Source organism: Camellia sinensis, chromosome 1, assembly GCF_055761805.1.
Source record: "Camellia sinensis isolate YWXY chromosome 1, ASM5576180v1, whole genome shotgun sequence".
Lineage (NCBI taxonomy): Eukaryota > Viridiplantae > Streptophyta > Magnoliopsida > Ericales > Theaceae > Camellia > Camellia sinensis.
The window spans coordinates 184,326,595-184,345,041 of NC_138961.1; the positions used below are offsets into that span (position 1 = coordinate 184,326,595).

An 18,447-nucleotide genomic window follows, 5' to 3' on the forward strand; every position below is an offset into this window, starting at 1 on the left:
GGCTTATTACAGCCCAGAGTCGTCAGAAATCTTATGCCGACCGTAGGAGGCAACCTTTGGTATTTGAGGTGGGTGATCATGTCTTTCTGAAGATATCACCTAGGCAGGGATTGATGAGGTTTGGGAAGAGTGGGAAGTTTTCCCCTCGGTTTATTGGCCCTTTTGAGATCCTTGAGAGGATTGAGGAGGTTGCATATCGTTTAGCTTTGCCGCCGCAGTTGTCCAGAGTTCATGACGTGTTTCATGTGAGTATGCTTCGGAAGTACGAGCCGAATCCATCCCATGTATTGGATTGGACCAACTTAGAGGTTGATGAGGACGCCTCATATGAGGAGAGACCGGTTCGGGTCTTGGATAGGAGAGATCAAGTCTTGCGAGGCAAGACCATCCCCTTGGTAAAGGTATTGTGGAAACATCACGGAGTGGAGGAAGCCACTTGGGAACATGAGGCGGATGTCCGTGAGAATTATCCGGACTTGTTTGTTGATGTATAATTATGTATTGAGATTTTGTAATATTATTGAGCCTTAAGAGCATTGTATATGTCTTAAGTTGTGAAACATAGTGATGTTTTGGTTTATGGGAATGTTGTAGAACTTGCCTTAAAACTGGAAGTTTGTTTTAACATCTTGTATGTGTTAAATGTATTGTGGAAATGCAAGCATGATGTTAATGTTGCATGTATTATGGAATTGTGGAAAATAAGTTGAAATTGGTAAATTTCAAAGGAATGCATGTTAATAATGCAGGGTATTATGTATAATGTGATATGCCTCTTGAAAAGAGATGGGATTGACTGGTAACGGGTCGGATTGTTTAACATTATGTTGTAGGGAATGAGGAAAACTTGTTTTTGAAAACTTGTATTTAATTTCGGGGACGAAATTCTTTAAGGGGGGAAGGTTATAGCGATTCCGGTATTCCCTTTACTGTCTGTTGCATTCCAAACTCGGTTCCGTGGAGTTGGTAGTTGTAACTAACTTGTTGTCGTCCTTTAAATCCACTTGTTTAAGTTTTAGGATGTGTTGGGCTTGGTTGTTACAGGTTGGTAGAGCTTTGGCTCCCATTGTTGTTGCCTAGTTTTTGAGTGGTCCACTCGAGCGGGTCATTTTGCGCTCGAGCGGGGTTTACACCCTTCCAGCATTTCGAGTCCCTGCAAAACTTCTGCAGGTGTGTTTTCTACGCTTGAGCAGGTTTATTGCGCTCGAGCGGGTTGCGCTCGGGCGGGCTTGTTGGCGCTCGAGCGGGTAGTACCTCGTTGGTGAAAGTTCTGGGAGATGAAAATCTACGCTCGAGCAGACTAGTCTTTCGCGCTCGAGCGGGTGTCCTTTGTCTTTGTGTCTTGGCGCTCGAGCGGGCATTCTTACACTCGAGCGTACCCAGTTTTCTGTTCTTGACGCTCGAGCGTCTTGTTATCCGCTCGAGCGGGAGTGTCGTATATCAGTTGGCAGCTGGCCGTTTTAAAATCACTTTTTACATTCTCTCTCTCTCTCTAACTTTCTAAAAACACTTTTGAGAGCTCCTCTCTCTAGGATCTCCCTTCTCTCTAGGGTTTGATCTAGTTAGAGTGTCTCCATACCCTCCGGTCTTTGTAAAAAGTGTGTTGATGGTCAAGGGCTTCATTTTGATCCGAGAATCGTAGTGTTTGGAGCATTTTCACTTTCTTCTCCTTCTCCGTTAGAGCTCTAACTTCGAGGTAGGGATACCCTACTCCTCTTTATGAGCTTTGTCATTGAATTTTAACATTTTAATATGTTGGGGGTTGTTGGGTAATTTGGAGAAAGTTTGGGTCGTTGTGTAATTTTACAAAAGATGGGATTTTATTTATAATTAAACCTATATGCATGTTTGGCATAGAGAAATGATATAGATGATGAACTATGGATAAAAGTGGAACCTTGGGGTTGTTATGTTAATTATGGGAAAATGCCCTAATTAGTTGGATAAATTAATTTGTATAATTAATTTTGAGAAATGAGGAAGTGAATTGAGAGTATTCAATTGAAAAGATTATGGGATTAACGGGTGTAGTTGGATTCATTTAATCGCTCACGCAAGTTGAATGTTGATAATATATCCATTTGGTGCATTTATTTTCTGTTTAGAAATAACTGTTTTGGGCTATTGGTGGAGGATAGTCTTGATTGTTGTAGACAATGCATGATGATTAGGCAAACTAAAACTAATCGATCGAGTATGCTATCGAATATAGCGGTTAGAATAATACATCGACTTTATGTATTGGTTGTTTATGTATATGATCTATGTTTATATACATTGTGTGTGTGTGGGAGGAGATAGGGGATGTACTCCACGGTTTAGGAGAAGATAGGGGATGGATCTCTAAACCGGATTTCGTGTGACATTGATACAACACTACAATGTGTATCAAGTGTTGATTATGGAAGTGTTTAAATTGATTTGATATAGCACTAAAATGTATATCGTTATCAATTGTGAAGTATAGAAGTGTTTCTATGTTATGTTGATACAGCCCCAAAATGTGTATCGTTCGTATAGTATGGGAGTGGTTTATGTGTTATTGATACAGCATTAAAATGTGTATCCATCATGACTTTCGAAAGTGTTTTTAAGATGAGTCTTATTCTCATTAAGTTACTTGACTAAGTGTTGAGCCTTGTTTTCAAACTCAAGGTTGAAAAAGAAATGAGAAATGAAGTGTAACATGGACTTAAATGTCATGAAACTCAAATGTGATATAAGTGAGTGTATCGATGTTGACCATCTATCAACTGCTAATCTTTTAGTCATTGTTCATAGCTGGTTTAGTGTATTTTTGCTGGGCTGTGGTTCACCCTTTATGAGACATCATTTTCAGGTACAGGTAGCATGCCACCTCCAAGGACATAGCTTGAGACGCTAGAGGCAGATAGATTGCTTTTGTTATTTGCTTTCTTTTGATGTATTACATGTAAATTCAAGCCAAAGGCTTTATATGTATTGAGTTAGTACTCTTCTTTTTTATAACCAAGTGTTAACTTGGAAAGTTGTAAACCCGTAGGGCACTTGCTTTTGTTGTTAACACGTAATACTTTTGTAAAAACTACCCTGATTAATGGAAAGATGGTTGATTTCTTTTATGTCAATGCATGTCTAAAGTGATGGGTTTTACGTATTATTTTAAGGGCGTTACAATGACTTTCTGTTAAAAGCATGTTTTCAAATCGCACAATCATTACCTGAAATAGCTAATAATAACAGTGCTTTCTTAAGTAAATGCGTGTTTTCTAACCACGCTTTCATAATTCTACTGCCTGGGCCAGAAACATGCTGAAAGCATGTTTTGTAAATACGTTTCAGTTTAGTTTGGAAAATTCGACCAAACTAGGCTTAGTTTGGGAAAAGCCCCCGATCTTTCACTACATATGCTATCACATACAATAAAGTAAGAGAGTGGGTAGGAATGAGTTCCTAGTATTCTCTTCTTATATCGGCTTAGATGTGGAAGCTTTTGAAAGGCGAGGGAAAATAAATAATAATAAGAAATGGAAATTTTTAGATGAAGTAACCAACACAAATTTTTCCTAAAAGGAGACTTGAAAACTAGAATTTACCCAAAAAGCGTCTTATAAAGATTATAACAAAATGAGATTACAACAAACTTACGAATTCCGACCGTTGAGCCGTTTGTTATCAAGCATGAGTCTTTCAAATTTAATTAGCTGTTATTTAGATTACTTATTATCATTTTGTCATCTTCCAACTCGAACAATTGAAACGGTCGAAATAAGCTTAAGGCAACTTGACTGTCACTAACTAAACAAAACCAAAACCAAAACCAAAACCAAAAAAATGAATTTTTTTGAGAAATGTCTATTATTTCTTCTTATTTTCCTAGCCTAACAATTTCATTTTTCCCCCTCTTACTTTCAATAAATTTAATAAATTTAAAATCCAAACATGAAGCATCCTGATTTGAGATCTAGATCTGTTGCTTAGTTATGTTTTTTGTTGTTTCTCTTCATGTCTTGTTGGCTTACTTGAAAACTACCGATTTCTTTTCTTTTCTTTTCTTTCCTTTTCTTTTTTTTTTGAAACATATTATTAAGGAAAAACTAAACCAATGATATCCAAACCAGTGATTTCTCTTCTTCTCTGGCATTTTCTCATTGGTCTGTAATACTAAATTAATAGTCAGGTTCAGATTATTCTTTATCATTTTGTTACCTATAACTTGTTTTTAGGGGACTAGCTTGAATGCTAGTGATTGATTTTTTGTTTGGAAAAGAAAACTAAGGGGGAAGATAAAAATTTAAGGCGAAATTTTTCTTTCAATATAAGTGGGGATCCAAGAGTGATAAAAATAGAAAATAATGATATATAACATTACAATGTACATCATATAGCATTTCATGCCTTCAATAGTGTGTCCTGCATTCTTTCATTGTAAAACCAGAAGAACAAAACCTGACTAATGTCCAAATCAATTAACTCATTGTAATACTGCAAAAAAATGTTGCCATAAAACTCTTAATCAATTAACTTATTTTCGGCTTTTCAAGCCTAATACGGCTAGCAATTTTGAGAGGCCATGTATTGGTATGTCCGACTCTTCAGCGTGCTGGGACTCAGGACTACAGTATCATTGTCAATATGAAACAATATCTTCACCGAGAGCACACAACATAATAAAAAGAGCACTACTCAAATTTCTTTATCAAAGACAGGTCATTCAGCATTTTCTCAATGGCCTCATCATCAATGGCACGCCCTTTACTCTGCAAGACACAGAAATTCATCAGGATTAAACGAGAGATATAGAACAAAATATGTGCATTAAAAATTCACATTGGCGTTGCTCAGTGTCAGAGGGCCCTAACAAAACCATGAGAAACAACTCGAGGATCACTGGCTTCTGAAGATGCCCCAAGAACTAAAATTGGCTAGTGACAGCCTCATGACTTGTAAGGCATTCATGAAGCGTCAACTCGTGATGTGGGTAATGAGGTTAGGTCCATTATATTATCAAAGGCATGGTGTGTTGCGGAAAATGAGGTAGGCTGGCACTACTTACAGACTTACAATATTAACCCATGAAGCACAAATACTTATAGAATAGAGTCATATCTGTATCATACCCATATTGGATACCGATACTCCTTAGATATGCACGGCTATATCCAATGCTTAAAATTAATTTCTATAATTTTGAAAAGTATCTGATACTTTTCGGAAACTCTAGGTCACGTATCCCAACTATAATGAAATTAAGATTGTCATAATTATTGCATAGCTATAGAGTATAATTGTTAGCATATAAGAATAGTTTTTCAATGCTAAGCTTACTTTTTCAATACAAGAAAATTTCATAATGCTAAAATCGAATTAATATTTTTTTTTAAATAAGCAAACTTATTGGATCTTAAACCAATGCCTAATTCCTAAACCATTTCTTACCATTCTTTGGGCTGATGAATAGTATAATACGATACTCACAAAAATAAAAAATAACAAATGTATCTTAGTTATAGCCGTATCTACTTTTTAGCTTTTATTGTATTGTTGTACCCATATTATATCGTATCATATCCATATCTATATCCATGCTTCATAGCCCTCAACGCTAGATGCAAAACAATAAAACCCATAGATCCTATGTAGGACCATGTTGCAGCTGAAGACTTCATGGCCCCTTGGACTGGCACAACCATGAGATCATTATGTGAAAACACACTGAGCTTAAAAAAACTTCATATGCCCTAATCCTGGTTTGCTCCAGGGGCAAATACAGGTGGTGCCCCAAGTTGAATTTTATTGGCTAAACCAGTAGGACCTACCCCTTTGTGTCACTTTTTGAAAGACAAGTGTCTGCGCGGCCTGGAGCAATGCTCCAGGCGCACCAAATAACTTCTAATCCTGACCCAAATAGTGATTATTATGTACAGGAGTGCAGCTAAACCCAAAGGAGAAAAGCCACATGCCGATGAAGGCTCAATTTCACTGACCTTAACAATGCCCCAGGCATCTTGGTCTGGGGCCTCCATAAGAGACTGACATGGCACCTTTCAAGAAGGGCAATAATCATTATTGATCTATCATAAACACAACTTGATACATATCATTTTAGCAAGTAGTAAAATCAAATCCCCAATCATCAGTCTTCCTAGATGCAATGTTTGCACTCTTATGTTTAAACAGCTTTTGCACCCTCTGCAACTCATTTGAAAATGACCAAACTCCAAATCTACACCAGTAACTTTCGGATACTAATCTAGATTGAGCACTGTGAGTATGAAATGATTCTAGTGCTCACCATTATGGGTTACAATCTCTTCAAAGTGGAGTCCACAAGATGTTGAAAACCAATTAGATGTTGCAGTGTAAAAAGTACAAAATATTGCAATAAACACAGAGGTCATATAAGGTGAGATTCTTTTGTGCAATTTTACAAGCGATTAACTGAAGGGAAAAAAAAAAAAAAAAAATTAGCAACCAAACTATAAACTTGAACCAGTATATGCATTAACTTCCAACCAAAAAAATATGCACCAACATATATAGTAGTGACCTTACAATAAACATGGTAGATTAAATGCAGCCTGCATTATTAGTTGGGGATTCCAAAGTTTTTGTTTTTGACAGACTAAACATGTAGTGGTTTAATTAGAGAAGAATAAATTAATTGTTCTTAATCAGCCACAAATCTCCATCATCTTGTCCTTCAAGAAAAAGGAAATGGAAAATTTTATTTTTAAGAGGTTTCAGAAATTGGAACTCTCTTCTGAAACTTGACTATGGACAATGTCGAAATTTGTCAAGTGGACATGCTCTAACACATGCTGCTGACATATGTTTTGCCAATGTAAGAAGTGTACAATGTCAGCTATCAGTGCATCATCTAATGTTATTCCAATAAAACCTCAAGTTAAAGTAATAGCATAGTATAGGCTAAAGCGAAAGGTACAAGTGTCACTGAATAAAATACCTTGATCGATGGGACCATAGCAGTAGCTTCCTCCACAGTTTCAGGACAAAGATTTCCAAGGACGCAAAGCTACATCATAAGTCGAGAATGAGGCTTACAAATATAGGTTCTTTATATGAGGTTTTCAATATATATATGCATTTCAGCTGATTGGGTAAGTACCTCAAATTCAGCTAACTGATATCTACTAAGGATTCTGAAAAATGGTTAAGATTCAAACTGCTGGTGTGAGATGCAACAAATTTGAAATAGCATACGAAAAAGAAAAATATAAATAAAAAAACAAACAAGAATTGATATAGATATATATGAGAAAAAAAAAAAAAAAAGCAATCCAAGTTTAAGTATACAAACAGAAAACAAGATTTCTAACAGAATGAGATTGGCCCTTTATCATAATAGCTTAAGTATTCAAATTACTTCCAAAAAAAAAAAAAAAAAACCTGAAGTATTCAACTTTACAAAACTAAACACCTGAACCGTTTAATAAGAGAAATGAATCAAGAAAGAACGGTGTTCATCCATATGTCCGTAACTGCCATGCAAAAATATACAGAAATAAAGTTGCATAATTTAAATTTTAAATAAGGATACTCTCGAGCTTGTCTGACAGAATCTGGATTCTTATAGCGGCTAAAGCGCTTCACATACTGCAGTGACTTTTCAAATACTCTGAGAATGGAAGATAACCAAAAGTCATTACATTTGATGGACTGATAGTTTGAACCCGCATTTTAAATCTCATATTTATGTGAAATCTTCATCATTATGTAGACAGGTTATCTGGCTTGATCTATTCATTAATCTGGAGCTAATGTTGTGAAAACAAAACTAAAATGAAAAGAAATAGTCCACAACCAACATACGATTGCAATATTTCAATAACCATTAACAATTTTTTCTCTCTTTCTTGGAATCAATGTGAATAAGATTTTTTCTCTAGAATTTACAACATAGTGCTCTGCATACACAAAAACACATAATAGCTTAAAAAAGAGAAAGCCTACAGTTTAAAATGCCCAAAAATTTCTAAGACAGGAGTTACAGTTGTTTCAAATGTCATTGCATCAAATGCAACAAAATTATGTGTTAACCAAAAGAATTGGAGGTAAGTCCTAAGACAAGAAAAGAAATGATGCATTCTTTAAGGAAATCAAAAGATTAACAAGTTCCAGGTCACATTGTTATCCAGAAGAAGCATTCTGAACTTAAAAATCATCAGAACTAGGGATCTAAGGGGTTGCTGATTATAATTTCTATAAGTCTCAAAGGCCCATAGTGTTGACTTGCCAATACAAATTATAATTAAATTTTTAAGAATAAAGAGTGATCTTATAAAACCATATTGCATACATATATTTTGTTTGATGAGATCAACTTAGGTCTCAATTGTCAACTATACATTTTAGCCAAAAAGCCAAAAAGTCACTATAAGTTGTTACATCACTTTCTCTACTTTTCTACATATCTTTTTGTAAAAAGTCAAAAAGTTACTAAAATAGCATGTTTCCAAATGAGGCCTTAGTATCAAGTATCAAGTTTGGTACCAAATCAGAGTAGAACAAAGGACCCACAAGGGCAACTAGAACAGTATAACAAATTGTATGCAACTCAGAAAGAAATAACTTTTAAGAACTAAAATATTATATAGCATTGTATTGGGGTTACAGAAAAATAACAAAACTAAGCCTTGAGTCGGCATTGGATAGAGTTCTTAAAAGACTTTGATTTGGTACCAAACTTAGTTTTGATTTGGTTACAGAAATAACTTTTGTTATTATACAACAAAACTAATATTGCATAAAATATTATATAGCATCAAATAGGGTCGGCTGCATGAATCATTCTTCTCCACTCGACTCTATCCAAGGCCATTTCGTTAGTCAAATTAAGGAGATTCATATATCTATTTACTACACTACTCCACGTCAATCTAGATCTACCCATTCTCCTAACACTACCATCTACCGTCACTGTATCGCATCTTTTCACTACTGCCTCTGTTGGTCTTCGTTGTATATAACCAAACCATCTCAATCTGTTCTCTCTCAATTTATCTTTATCAGTACTACTCCTACCTATTCTCAAATATACTCATTTCTAACTCTATCTTTTCTATTCTTGCCACACATCCACCTTATCATCCTCATCTCAGCAACACTCATCTTATTTACATGTTATTTCTTAGTTGCCCAACATTCCATCCCATACAATATCGCTGGTCTAATAGCCGTTCTATAGAACTTCCCTTTTAATATAATGGGTACCCGTTTATCGCACAGCAGTGTTGTGAAAAGCGCGCCTAGGCGTGCACCTAGGCGCAAGGTGCATCGAGTAGCAGCCTGTGCGCCTGAACTGGTACTAGGCGAGGCGCGTTAAAGAAGTCGCACGCCTTAGGCGCGACTGGAAGCAGGCGAGAGAGGCGCAAGGCTCGCGCCTAGGTGCGATTGATGGTTTACGCCCTAATTTTGATCAAACGGCTGTGGTGGTGTGTGTTCGAATGGCTCTAACCACAGAGGATTACAACTTATATACAATACGACTTTGACTGAAATGAAATATGTCTGAAACGAAATCCCTAATCTATGTCGACTTCAAAACGAAATACGACTTCCTCTCTCGACTTCAATTCGACTTCGACTTGGACTGGGCTACGACTTCGACTTCGTCTTCCAGGTGCGCTACGACTTCCAGGTGTGTGTTCGAATCCCTAATCTGTGTCGTCTATTTTTTTTTTTTTTTCTTTTCTCTTTCGGTTTCTTCTTCTTCTTCTTCGACTTCGACTCTCTCTCCCCCCTTTTTCTTTGACTTCGACTTCGACTTCCAGGTGTTTTTTTTTTTTTTTTCAATTATGCCTTTGAGTCTCTGTTAAAAAATAAATAAATAAATAGAATAATTAAATTAAAAAAAAAAAAAAACAGATTACATTAATTAGAATAATTTTTTAAAAATAAATAAATAGAATAATTTCAATTATGCCTTTGGTCTCTTTTTACATTACATTATTTTCTAAATTGACACGTTACATTACGTTACATTAATTATTTTTTAAATTAACACATTACATTACATTATTTTCCATTACATTACATTACACTCACTGAGTGTAATTTTCTATTACATTATTTTCTATTACATTGTATTAATTAATTTTTCATTAATTAATACACTGTCTGTGCTAATGTGTAATTTTCCATTACACGTTATTTTTCATTACATTACACAATTAATCACACTTACATTACACTGAAATTGTTTTCCATTTGTTAAATTTGTTGTGTAGAAAATGACATCGAAAAGTAATAGGAAAGATCCGGCATGGCAACATGCCCATTTGGTAGAGGAGAATAATTTAAACAAGTTTGAGTGTAATTTTTGTGGTAAAGTATCAAATGGAGGTGTTTATCGGGTGAAACAACACCTCGCGGGAGGTTATAAGAATGTCACTGCTTGCCCGAAGTGTCCAGCTCATGTAAGAGAAGAGATTAGAGAGTTCATGTCAAAAAAGAAGACACAAAAAGAAGAAATGAACATGTTGCCTGATTTTGATGATACGAACATGGAAGATGAAGATGAAGATGTTGTTGAGATCAATGTCAATCAACGCCGTAAGTTGACAAGTAGCAGCCAAGGTTCATCCAAATCCAAAACCAATTTAAAAATGCCAACGAGAAAAGGGCCTATGGATGTTTACTTCGCACCCATTCCTGAATCAGTAGTAAAAAATCGAAGAAACCAAGCAAAAGGGAAGCAAACCAAAATTGATGCGAATGAACCTTACAAAAAATAAATGAGAGCTCCGGCAGTGCAAAGATTTGCAAGGTGGATGTATGATGCTGGTATCCCTTTTAATGCAGTAAATTATGAGAGTTTTGGACCAATGATTGAAGCCATTGGGCAATATGGTCCCGGTATGAAGCCACCAACTTACCATGAAGTGCGGGTTACCCAACGCAAAAAAGAGGTGAAACATACTGAAGATTTGATAAAGAATCATAAAGAAGATTGTGCAAAATACGGGTGTTCCATAATGGCTGATGGCTGGACTGACAAGAGAGGAAGGACATTGATTAACTTTTTAGTTAATTGTCCAAGAGGAACCATGTTTGTTGAGTCGGTTGATGCTTCTAGCTATTCAAAAGATGGGCAGAAGCTATTTGAATTACTAGACAAGTTTGTGGAGAAAGTTGGAAAAGAGAATGTGGTGCAAGTTATCACTGATAGTGCTGCAGCTAATGTGTTGGCGGGTAAGAATATTTCCTCCTTCCTTACGTCAAAATTTTTTACTCGTAGTCTGTTTTGTATTTAAAATTTAAAAACTTAAAAATAATAATTTTTCGTAATTGTAACATTATAGGGAGGTTTTTGGAAGCCAAGTATGAACACTTGTATTGGACACCATGTGCTGCTCATTGCTTGGACTTGATGTTAGAAGACATTTTCAAGATACCTAGACTAAAAAAGACATTTGAAAGGGGTATTGCAGTCTTTGCAGTACATGACTGCATTTACAACCGGCCTACGTTACTAAACATGATGAGGCGCTATACAAATCTGAAGAATTTGATTAAGCCTGCAAAAACTAGATTTGCAACCGCCTTTCTGACTTTGTCTAGGATGCATCAACAAAAAAACAATTTGAGAAAGATGGTCACCTCCGAAAAATAGACCTCCAGCAAATGGGCAAAGGAGCCACAAGGTAAAAGAATGACACAAACTTTGTTGATGCCTTCATTTTGGAATACTGTTGTGTTTGCCCTTAAGGTCTCGGGTCCTCTCATCAAAGTGCTTAGATTGGTTGATACAGAGAAGAAACCTCCCATGGGATACATTTATGAGGCAATGGATAGGGCAAAAGAATGCATTGCAAGTTCATTTGATCATAAAGAAGAGAAATATAATGAAATCTTCGAAATCATCGACAAAAGATGGGATATCCAATTGCATCGGCCTTTACATGCAGCTGCGCATTTTCTTAACCCAGAATTCTTTTACCTAAAAGCGTTAGAAGTGCAAAAAGATCATGAAGTGATGAATGGGTTTTATGAATGCACGCAAAGGTTGGCCCCGGATGTCACTGTTCAAGATTTGATTACTAATGAGATGAGTATTTATATGAAGGCTGAGAGTCTTTTTGCCAAGTTTGTTGCGATTAGGCAAAGAAATACAAGGGCATCAGGTAATATATTATAGACTCATAAAGTTTATTTTTAGTAATACTTCTAGTAAAATTCAATACTTGGTAACAATTATTTCTAACTAGTGGATTATCACAGCTGATTGGTGGGCATCATATGGTTCTAAAACTCCAAACTTGCAAAACTTTTGCCATAAAAGTCATTAGCCTAACATGTAATTCATCGGGTTGTGAACGAAATTGGAGTGTATTTGAACATGTGAGTATTTAGCATTCTAACTAATTTTTTGTTCAATTCAAATATTTTTTATTCTCATTATATAGAATTTAATATCTTTTTAATACTTGCAGCTTCATAGCAAGAAAAGAAATAGATTGGAACGTCTCAATGATTTAGTGTTTGTCAAATATAATAGAACATTGAGATTTAGGTATGACATGCGCAACACTCTTGATCCCATATCTTTGCAAAATATTGATGAAAGCAATGAGTGATTGCTTGGAAAGATAGATGGAGAATCAGATAAAGATAATGAGCCTGTGTTTGATGATGATGATGATGATGATGGCTTGACGTGGGCCACTGTTGCTAGAACTTCTGGGGTAGAAGAAAGTAGCCATGCAAGTAGAGCAACAAGTTCACGCTTAAAGGCACAACCGAGGATATCTAAATCATCAAGATTAACTCCACTTCAATTAATAGATGAAGAGGAAGCGAGCTCAAATGACACAGAGGAGGAAGATGTTGAGGGATACAAATCAACTGATGGAGAAGAAGATGATAGTTTGCTTGCCATTGATGTTGAGGATGATGATTGACTGACCGACCTAACCTACAATTTCTTTTGATATTAATGTTTTTAAGTGTTAAGACATATATTAGTATTTGTTGGATATTTATGCTTTGGATGTTTAGTATTTATGTTTATGTTTTTATTTTTATTTTTATTTTATTGAATGTGGATTATTTTATCTTTGAATATAGAAATGTTATGTAATATACACTTTCATGGCTTTAAGAATTATTCTATATTTTGTCTTGAATCTTGATTACTTTTTATTTTTAAAAAAATTATCTGAGTACTATGAATGATTAGTCTACATTAATTTTTCTATTTTTTACTAAGACTGTGCGCCTTACTTCAATAAAGCTCGCGCCTCGCCTTGCGCCTAGGCCCCGAGAGACCTTCAGTGCCTTAGTGCGCCTTGAGCCTTTAAAAACACTGTCTCATAGTACTCCAGATGCACTTCTCCACTTAAGCCACCTCGCCTTAATTCTATAGACCACATCCGCTCCATTCTCCAATCGTTGTTTACAAAAAATGGTATAACATAAATTTTAAAAATTCATAACAATTTTCTTAGATGGACAATGGAAAAAGATAACATGACATGTCACATGAGCAAATTCATTATTGGCAATTTTCACAAACAAAACTTCGGCTAGGTCGTCTACACAAACATTGCAAGTCTCTGTGTCCACAAGTCACTGATTAAGGTCATCTAAGCCAGCGCAATCTTAGCTCCACGAGTTAAAAGGTGTTTTTGGTTTCATTGACATAGGTTTGCTTACATTTCAGTCCAGTTGTGCACTTGGGAACCTGTGTTGGACAACCCTAGAGCTTCGGTGGAAGGGCTCTGGAGCGATCGCTTGGGTTGCTCACGTGAGAGGTCCTCTTGAAGCCTGCTTGAAAGCTGCTCAAGCGATTGGTGATGTATTGGACTTGTAGCAAAGTTCCTCTTAGAGGATGCTTAGGCAACACATAATTTTTGGAATTCATGCAAAATATTTGCTGACGAAACTATATATAGCGCAATCATACTTTTATTTTATACACACAAAAACTTTTCTGGTGCTCTAGCCTCCTTTGAATTCCAAGACTACTACAAGTCAAAGTCTTTTATTATAACAACCTTAGAGAAGAATCCTAAATTGATCTACTGCTTTATTGAACCTTCTCTGGATTGTATTTTGAAAAACCAGACACAATCTCACTACAGTTGGCATATTCCTTGGCCGACATTTTTTGATGTCACGTAGCAAAGAACAGATACTTTCATGGACTACAATCCAGTTTCAAGAGAAGTTTGACATTTGGATCACTGCCGAGTGGAGATTGTGTGTTCTTGGAGTGTGTTTAAGTTTGAATTGTAAGTTATTTATTTGAGTCCTGTAATAACTCCTGATTTATTTGTCTGCCTATTCAAAGGTAAAACCCAAATTCAGGAATGAGAATTGAGTATTGTTCTTTTAGTCAAGAGAAAAAGTCAAGTTGCAGTATTTCTTAAAATCATAAGCCTCTATTTAATTATGCTTGCGGTGGGTTTGTAATGTTCTAAATAAGTGCACTTTTTGACTTTTTATAAAAAAAAAAAAAATGTGTAGAAAAGTAGAGAAAGTTGGTAGAAAAGTACAGAGGAGATGTTGATTGATGTGACCCAAATAAGTGTATATATGCAAAAAAAAGTACACTTTTTTAGTACATGCCAAACAAGCACTTAGGGATGGCTTGGGATATTCTAAATAAGTGTATTTTTTGACTTTTTATAAATAAATAAAAAAAATGTGTAGTAAAGTAGAAAGAGTGGGTAGAAAAGTAGAGAGGAGATGTTAATAGATGTTGATTGATGTGACCCAAATAAGTATATGTATGCAAAAATATGCACTTTTTTAGTGCATGTCAAACACCTACTTAATGTGGTAATCTAGCCATTGAAGTCCAAAGAAGCACTCAGCCATAGCATGACCCAAGAAGTTTCAACAACTTCTGTTAGGCCCTTATCCAATAAAATGGTGGGTAGTAGACAAGTTCAAACCACTTAACCAACACACAGAAGTACATTGATGGTGATTTGTACCAAAGTGGCAACATAATGGCAGCATAGCAGTATCGTGAAAAGTTCCACAACGGCACTAATTTGTAATGTTATCTATAATTAACAGGAAAAATAAAAGAATGAGAGATGAGCATGTACAAAGCAATACTCACTGAGAAACTTGGTTCATTGGATCATCAGCCATCTGCTGCAGCTGCTCATATTTATGCTCAAGAATTAAGGAAACTTCACAATTCATCAAACACTTGGCCTTCAAAAATTCTAAGGGGGAAAAAACAGTTAAATGGCACCTTAAGTTAAATGAAGTTGGGTACAAGAATAAAACTCAGATCATGCCCACCTTTGAACATACTCAATTGTCAAGGAGCATACAAGATAAAACCAAATTTATTTACAATCAAACAGCAAAATTATCATTAGCCTCAAAATTCTCAACTATAGCACTTACTCACCAATATGGTGAAGAATATATGTTGCCAACAACATTCTCCGTGTTTGAATCCAGAAACAGTCACATAATTCTTTTCCATGTATTGGATTCCTCATCTATTAGACTAGAATCTTTACCATGTATTGGATTCCTCATATATTAGATAAAAAAAACTTTAATGTCACGAAGCCATTAATCAGAAAGCCTGAAGTTTGAAGAATCTAGGACCAAGGATCTAGCCAACACTTAAAAAGCATTCATCCAAGTGCAACGGCTTGTTAGGGTGGGTAGCATAGCACCTCAGCGAAATTTAAAAAAAAAATGGTTTTTTGGTTAATAGAACTCTATTGAGAAGGGAACTAAAATTTGATAAAATGTTCTACACCTGTCTCATAAGACAAACTTAGTAGAACTTAATTGTCTTGACAATGACAACGACAACCAAAAAAAAAAAAAGGCATTATTTGGTTATCAGAACTCAACTTAGAAGGGAACTGGATTTGATAAGACGTTTTTCCCTATTTCATGAGACAAGCTCAGTTGAACTTAATCATCTACCCAAAGCACAAGAAACCCAGAACAATAACAGCATAACACAAGTTTGACCATTTCTTTCCAAATGAAGCTTCTTGCAATGTCCATATTGATTCCACCAAAACCTCAACATCCAATTGGATTTAATGAACTTTGACTTTCTTTGATTGCAACTTGATAAAGATCTAAATTCCAGGCCTGTTTAGTTGTGTTTTCATTTTGCATTTTGGCTTTTCATGTTTTCATAAATAAAAACAATGAAAAGTAACAAGACATCCATCGTTTTTATGTAAAGAAGAATGACATCATCCCTATGGAAACACAAAATAGTAACAAAGAAAGATTTATGTGTATAATAATGACAATGATGAGAAAACCCCAAGCCTAGATATCTGAACCTTCCTTCTTTCTAGTGAATCTTATTCCCCCCCCCCCCCCCCCCCCCCCCCCCCCCCCGCCCAAAAAAAAAAGGGATGAAGAATACCCTAGCCTTCAAAAACTTCATTGACCCATCAACTTGGTTGGGAAGATTAAGTTAAATATCTACTTCAATTCAACTTAAGGAATGGGCAATGAATACCTTCTTCATTCAAATTTATTCTATTTTGATATAGACTTTGCATCAGAGGCAGCTTCTGAGGGTGAGAGTTTGGGGGAGGGGTTAGGTCCGACTCTATTCGATATATCTAAAAACAAGTAATTTATACACACATTTTCAATTTTAATTAATTTACAGATTTACACTTTTGTTGTTATTTTTGACACGTCGACAAGTAGTAACTTTTTACAGTTGTTTTGGATAATGAATCTAAGAGCCCACCATAAACGGGAGAACAGAACCAAATTTGGATCCTAATCCTAACTAGTTGATGAAACACCAACAGTTGAATTACCGACCACAAGATCTATTAGATATATTTATAAGTCCAATTTCAAGTTATAGTCTGAAATTCAAATTGAGTGGAAAATCTAACTCCCAAAGCAGGCAATACCTCAAGTTTGATCTACAACAAAATAGAGACATGGACAAATCCGAATTTTAAAAAAATAACGGAAAAACACAGAGGCAAATTGCAAAAGAGAAAAAGCAATTACCATCACCAATTTTCAGTTCAGCAGCATTTTCTTCCTCTTCTCCTGACATGGCAAAAGCTCTCGAAAACAATCTGTGCCAGAAAATACAGATTAAAAGAAACCCCCAAAACAGAAAAAGGTATAAAAATAAATATATAAATAAATAAAAACAACAACAACAACAATGTATACAAATCTCCCTATTGTAAAAAATATATATACATATATAACAGATACAGAGAAACCAAAATAGCCTCCACAATTGTGTTGAAGGTGTGTATCAACAATAAGATAGATAAAATGAACTAGAACATGTAAACAAGAGCAGTGATATATAAACAAAACAACTACAATACATACACACATGGAAACCGAATGAAAACAATGGATCGATCGATCAATAAATTAGATTTAGAATCAACTTACGTTGGTACAGCAAGCGTACAAAACAAACAGATTGAGCTAAAAATTGAATTATTTTAGGGTTTTTGTACCTCTTCCTCTTGGAGACAGGAAGATGACCTTGCACAGAGAGAGGGGGAGGGCTTTTCTTCTACGAAGAAACGATGATACACATTCATCGTAAGAAACCAACATAAAACGACGCAGTTTCATTGCAGGGTCACAAATTACGGGAAAATTAACAACAATGCTAGGTATCATGAAAAACTTTTTATGAAAATAATCATGAAAGTTTTGTGACCTTTAGATTACACTTAGAATAAAACACCACACACTAATCAAGGTAATGCAATGATCATAAATTTTTCATGATTATTTTTATGAAAAAATTTTCATGATCCCTAACTTTTTCCGAAAATTAATAGGTAGCCTTCGGTGCTGTTTGATATTGTTGAAAATTCTAAATTTTTGAAGTTGAAAAATTATTTAATAATAATTTAAATACTTAATTAAAAATAAATTGTTTGATATGTATAAGATTAAATTTAAAATTTATTATTTTTAAATTGTATATTTTAATTTTTATATTTTGATGGTGATGGTAGTGGTGATGGTAGTGGTGATGTAGTAGTGGTAGTTGTGGTGATAGTAGTGGTGGCGGCGGTAGTGAAGGAGATGGACATGATGGTGGTGATAGTGGTAGCAGTAGTGATGGTGATGGTGAAGATGGTGGTGGTAGATGTAGAGGTAGTGGTGGTGATAGCGGTGGCATGATGGTAGTGGTTGTGGTGGTAGTAGAAACAGTTGTAGTGGTGGCGGTGGCATGGTGGTGGTGGTGGCGGTGGCGATGGTAGCGGTAGTGATGCTGCTGGTAATGGCAGTAGTAATGGCATGATAATGGTGACAGTAGTGGTGGTGGCGGTGGATGGTAGTAGTGGCAGCGACATGATAGTGGTGGTAGTGGTGGTGGTAGCAGTAGTGATGGTGGTGGTGGTGGTAGTATTAGCGACGGCGACGATGGTGGTGATTGTGATAATGAGTTTATAATAGTGTATATTGATACTTATATTTAGTATTGTAGACACC

The 18,447-nt window shown here is 35.6% G+C and overlaps 2 protein-coding genes across 3 annotated transcripts; one reads left to right on the forward strand and one right to left on the reverse strand.

The window, feature by feature from the left end:
- Positions 1–4,316: 4,316 nt before the first annotated feature.
- LOC114276229 (DNA-directed RNA polymerase II subunit 4) lies at positions 4,317–17,570 on the reverse strand. Of its 2 annotated transcripts, none has more exons than XM_082890221.1 (7): positions 17,454–17,570; positions 16,981–17,051; positions 15,074–15,182; positions 7,541–7,618; positions 7,109–7,142; positions 6,947–7,015; positions 4,317–4,739 (listed from the first exon to the last, which is right to left on the reverse strand). In XM_082890221.1, exons 2-7 carry the CDS (start codon positions 17,027–17,029, stop codon positions 4,662–4,664), a joined length of 417 nt encoding a protein of 138 aa, XP_082746347.1. In that variant the 5' UTR covers positions 17,030–17,051; positions 17,454–17,570; the 3' UTR covers positions 4,317–4,661. The 2 variants fall into 2 exon arrangements, with proteins under 2 accessions (XP_082746347.1, XP_082746351.1); XM_082890225.1 differs by having other exon boundaries at positions 17,386–17,559.
- Positions 9,671–13,038, forward strand: LOC145800524 (uncharacterized). Its single transcript, XM_082890214.1, has 2 exons — positions 9,671–11,193; positions 11,304–13,038. Exons 1-2 carry the CDS (start codon positions 10,737–10,739, stop codon positions 11,612–11,614), a joined length of 768 nt encoding a protein of 255 aa, XP_082746340.1. The 5' UTR covers positions 9,671–10,736; the 3' UTR covers positions 11,615–13,038.
- Positions 17,571–18,447: the final 877 nt, after the last annotated feature.

Bases quoted from the DNA above. Each gene is read 5' to 3' on its own strand.
- LOC114276229 (XM_082890221.1), bottom strand. From the start codon at position 17,029: ATGTCAGGAGAAGAGGAAGAAAATGCTGCTGAACTGAAAATTGGTGAT. The intron at 7,143-7,540 runs GTATCCTTATTT...ACCATTTTTCAG, and splicing joins TCTGTCAGACAAGCTCGAGA to AATCCTTAGTAGATATCAGT. The intron at 7,016-7,108 runs GTACTTACCCAA...CTTATGATGTAG, and splicing joins ATCAGTTAGCTGAATTTGAG to CTTTGCGTCCTTGGAAATCT.
- LOC145800524 (XM_082890214.1), top strand. From the start codon at position 10,737: ATGAGAGCTCCGGCAGTGCAAAGATTTGCAAGGTGGATGTATGATGCT. The intron at 11,194-11,303 runs GTAAGAATATTT...GTAACATTATAG, and splicing joins TGCAGCTAATGTGTTGGCGG to GGAGGTTTTTGGAAGCCAAG.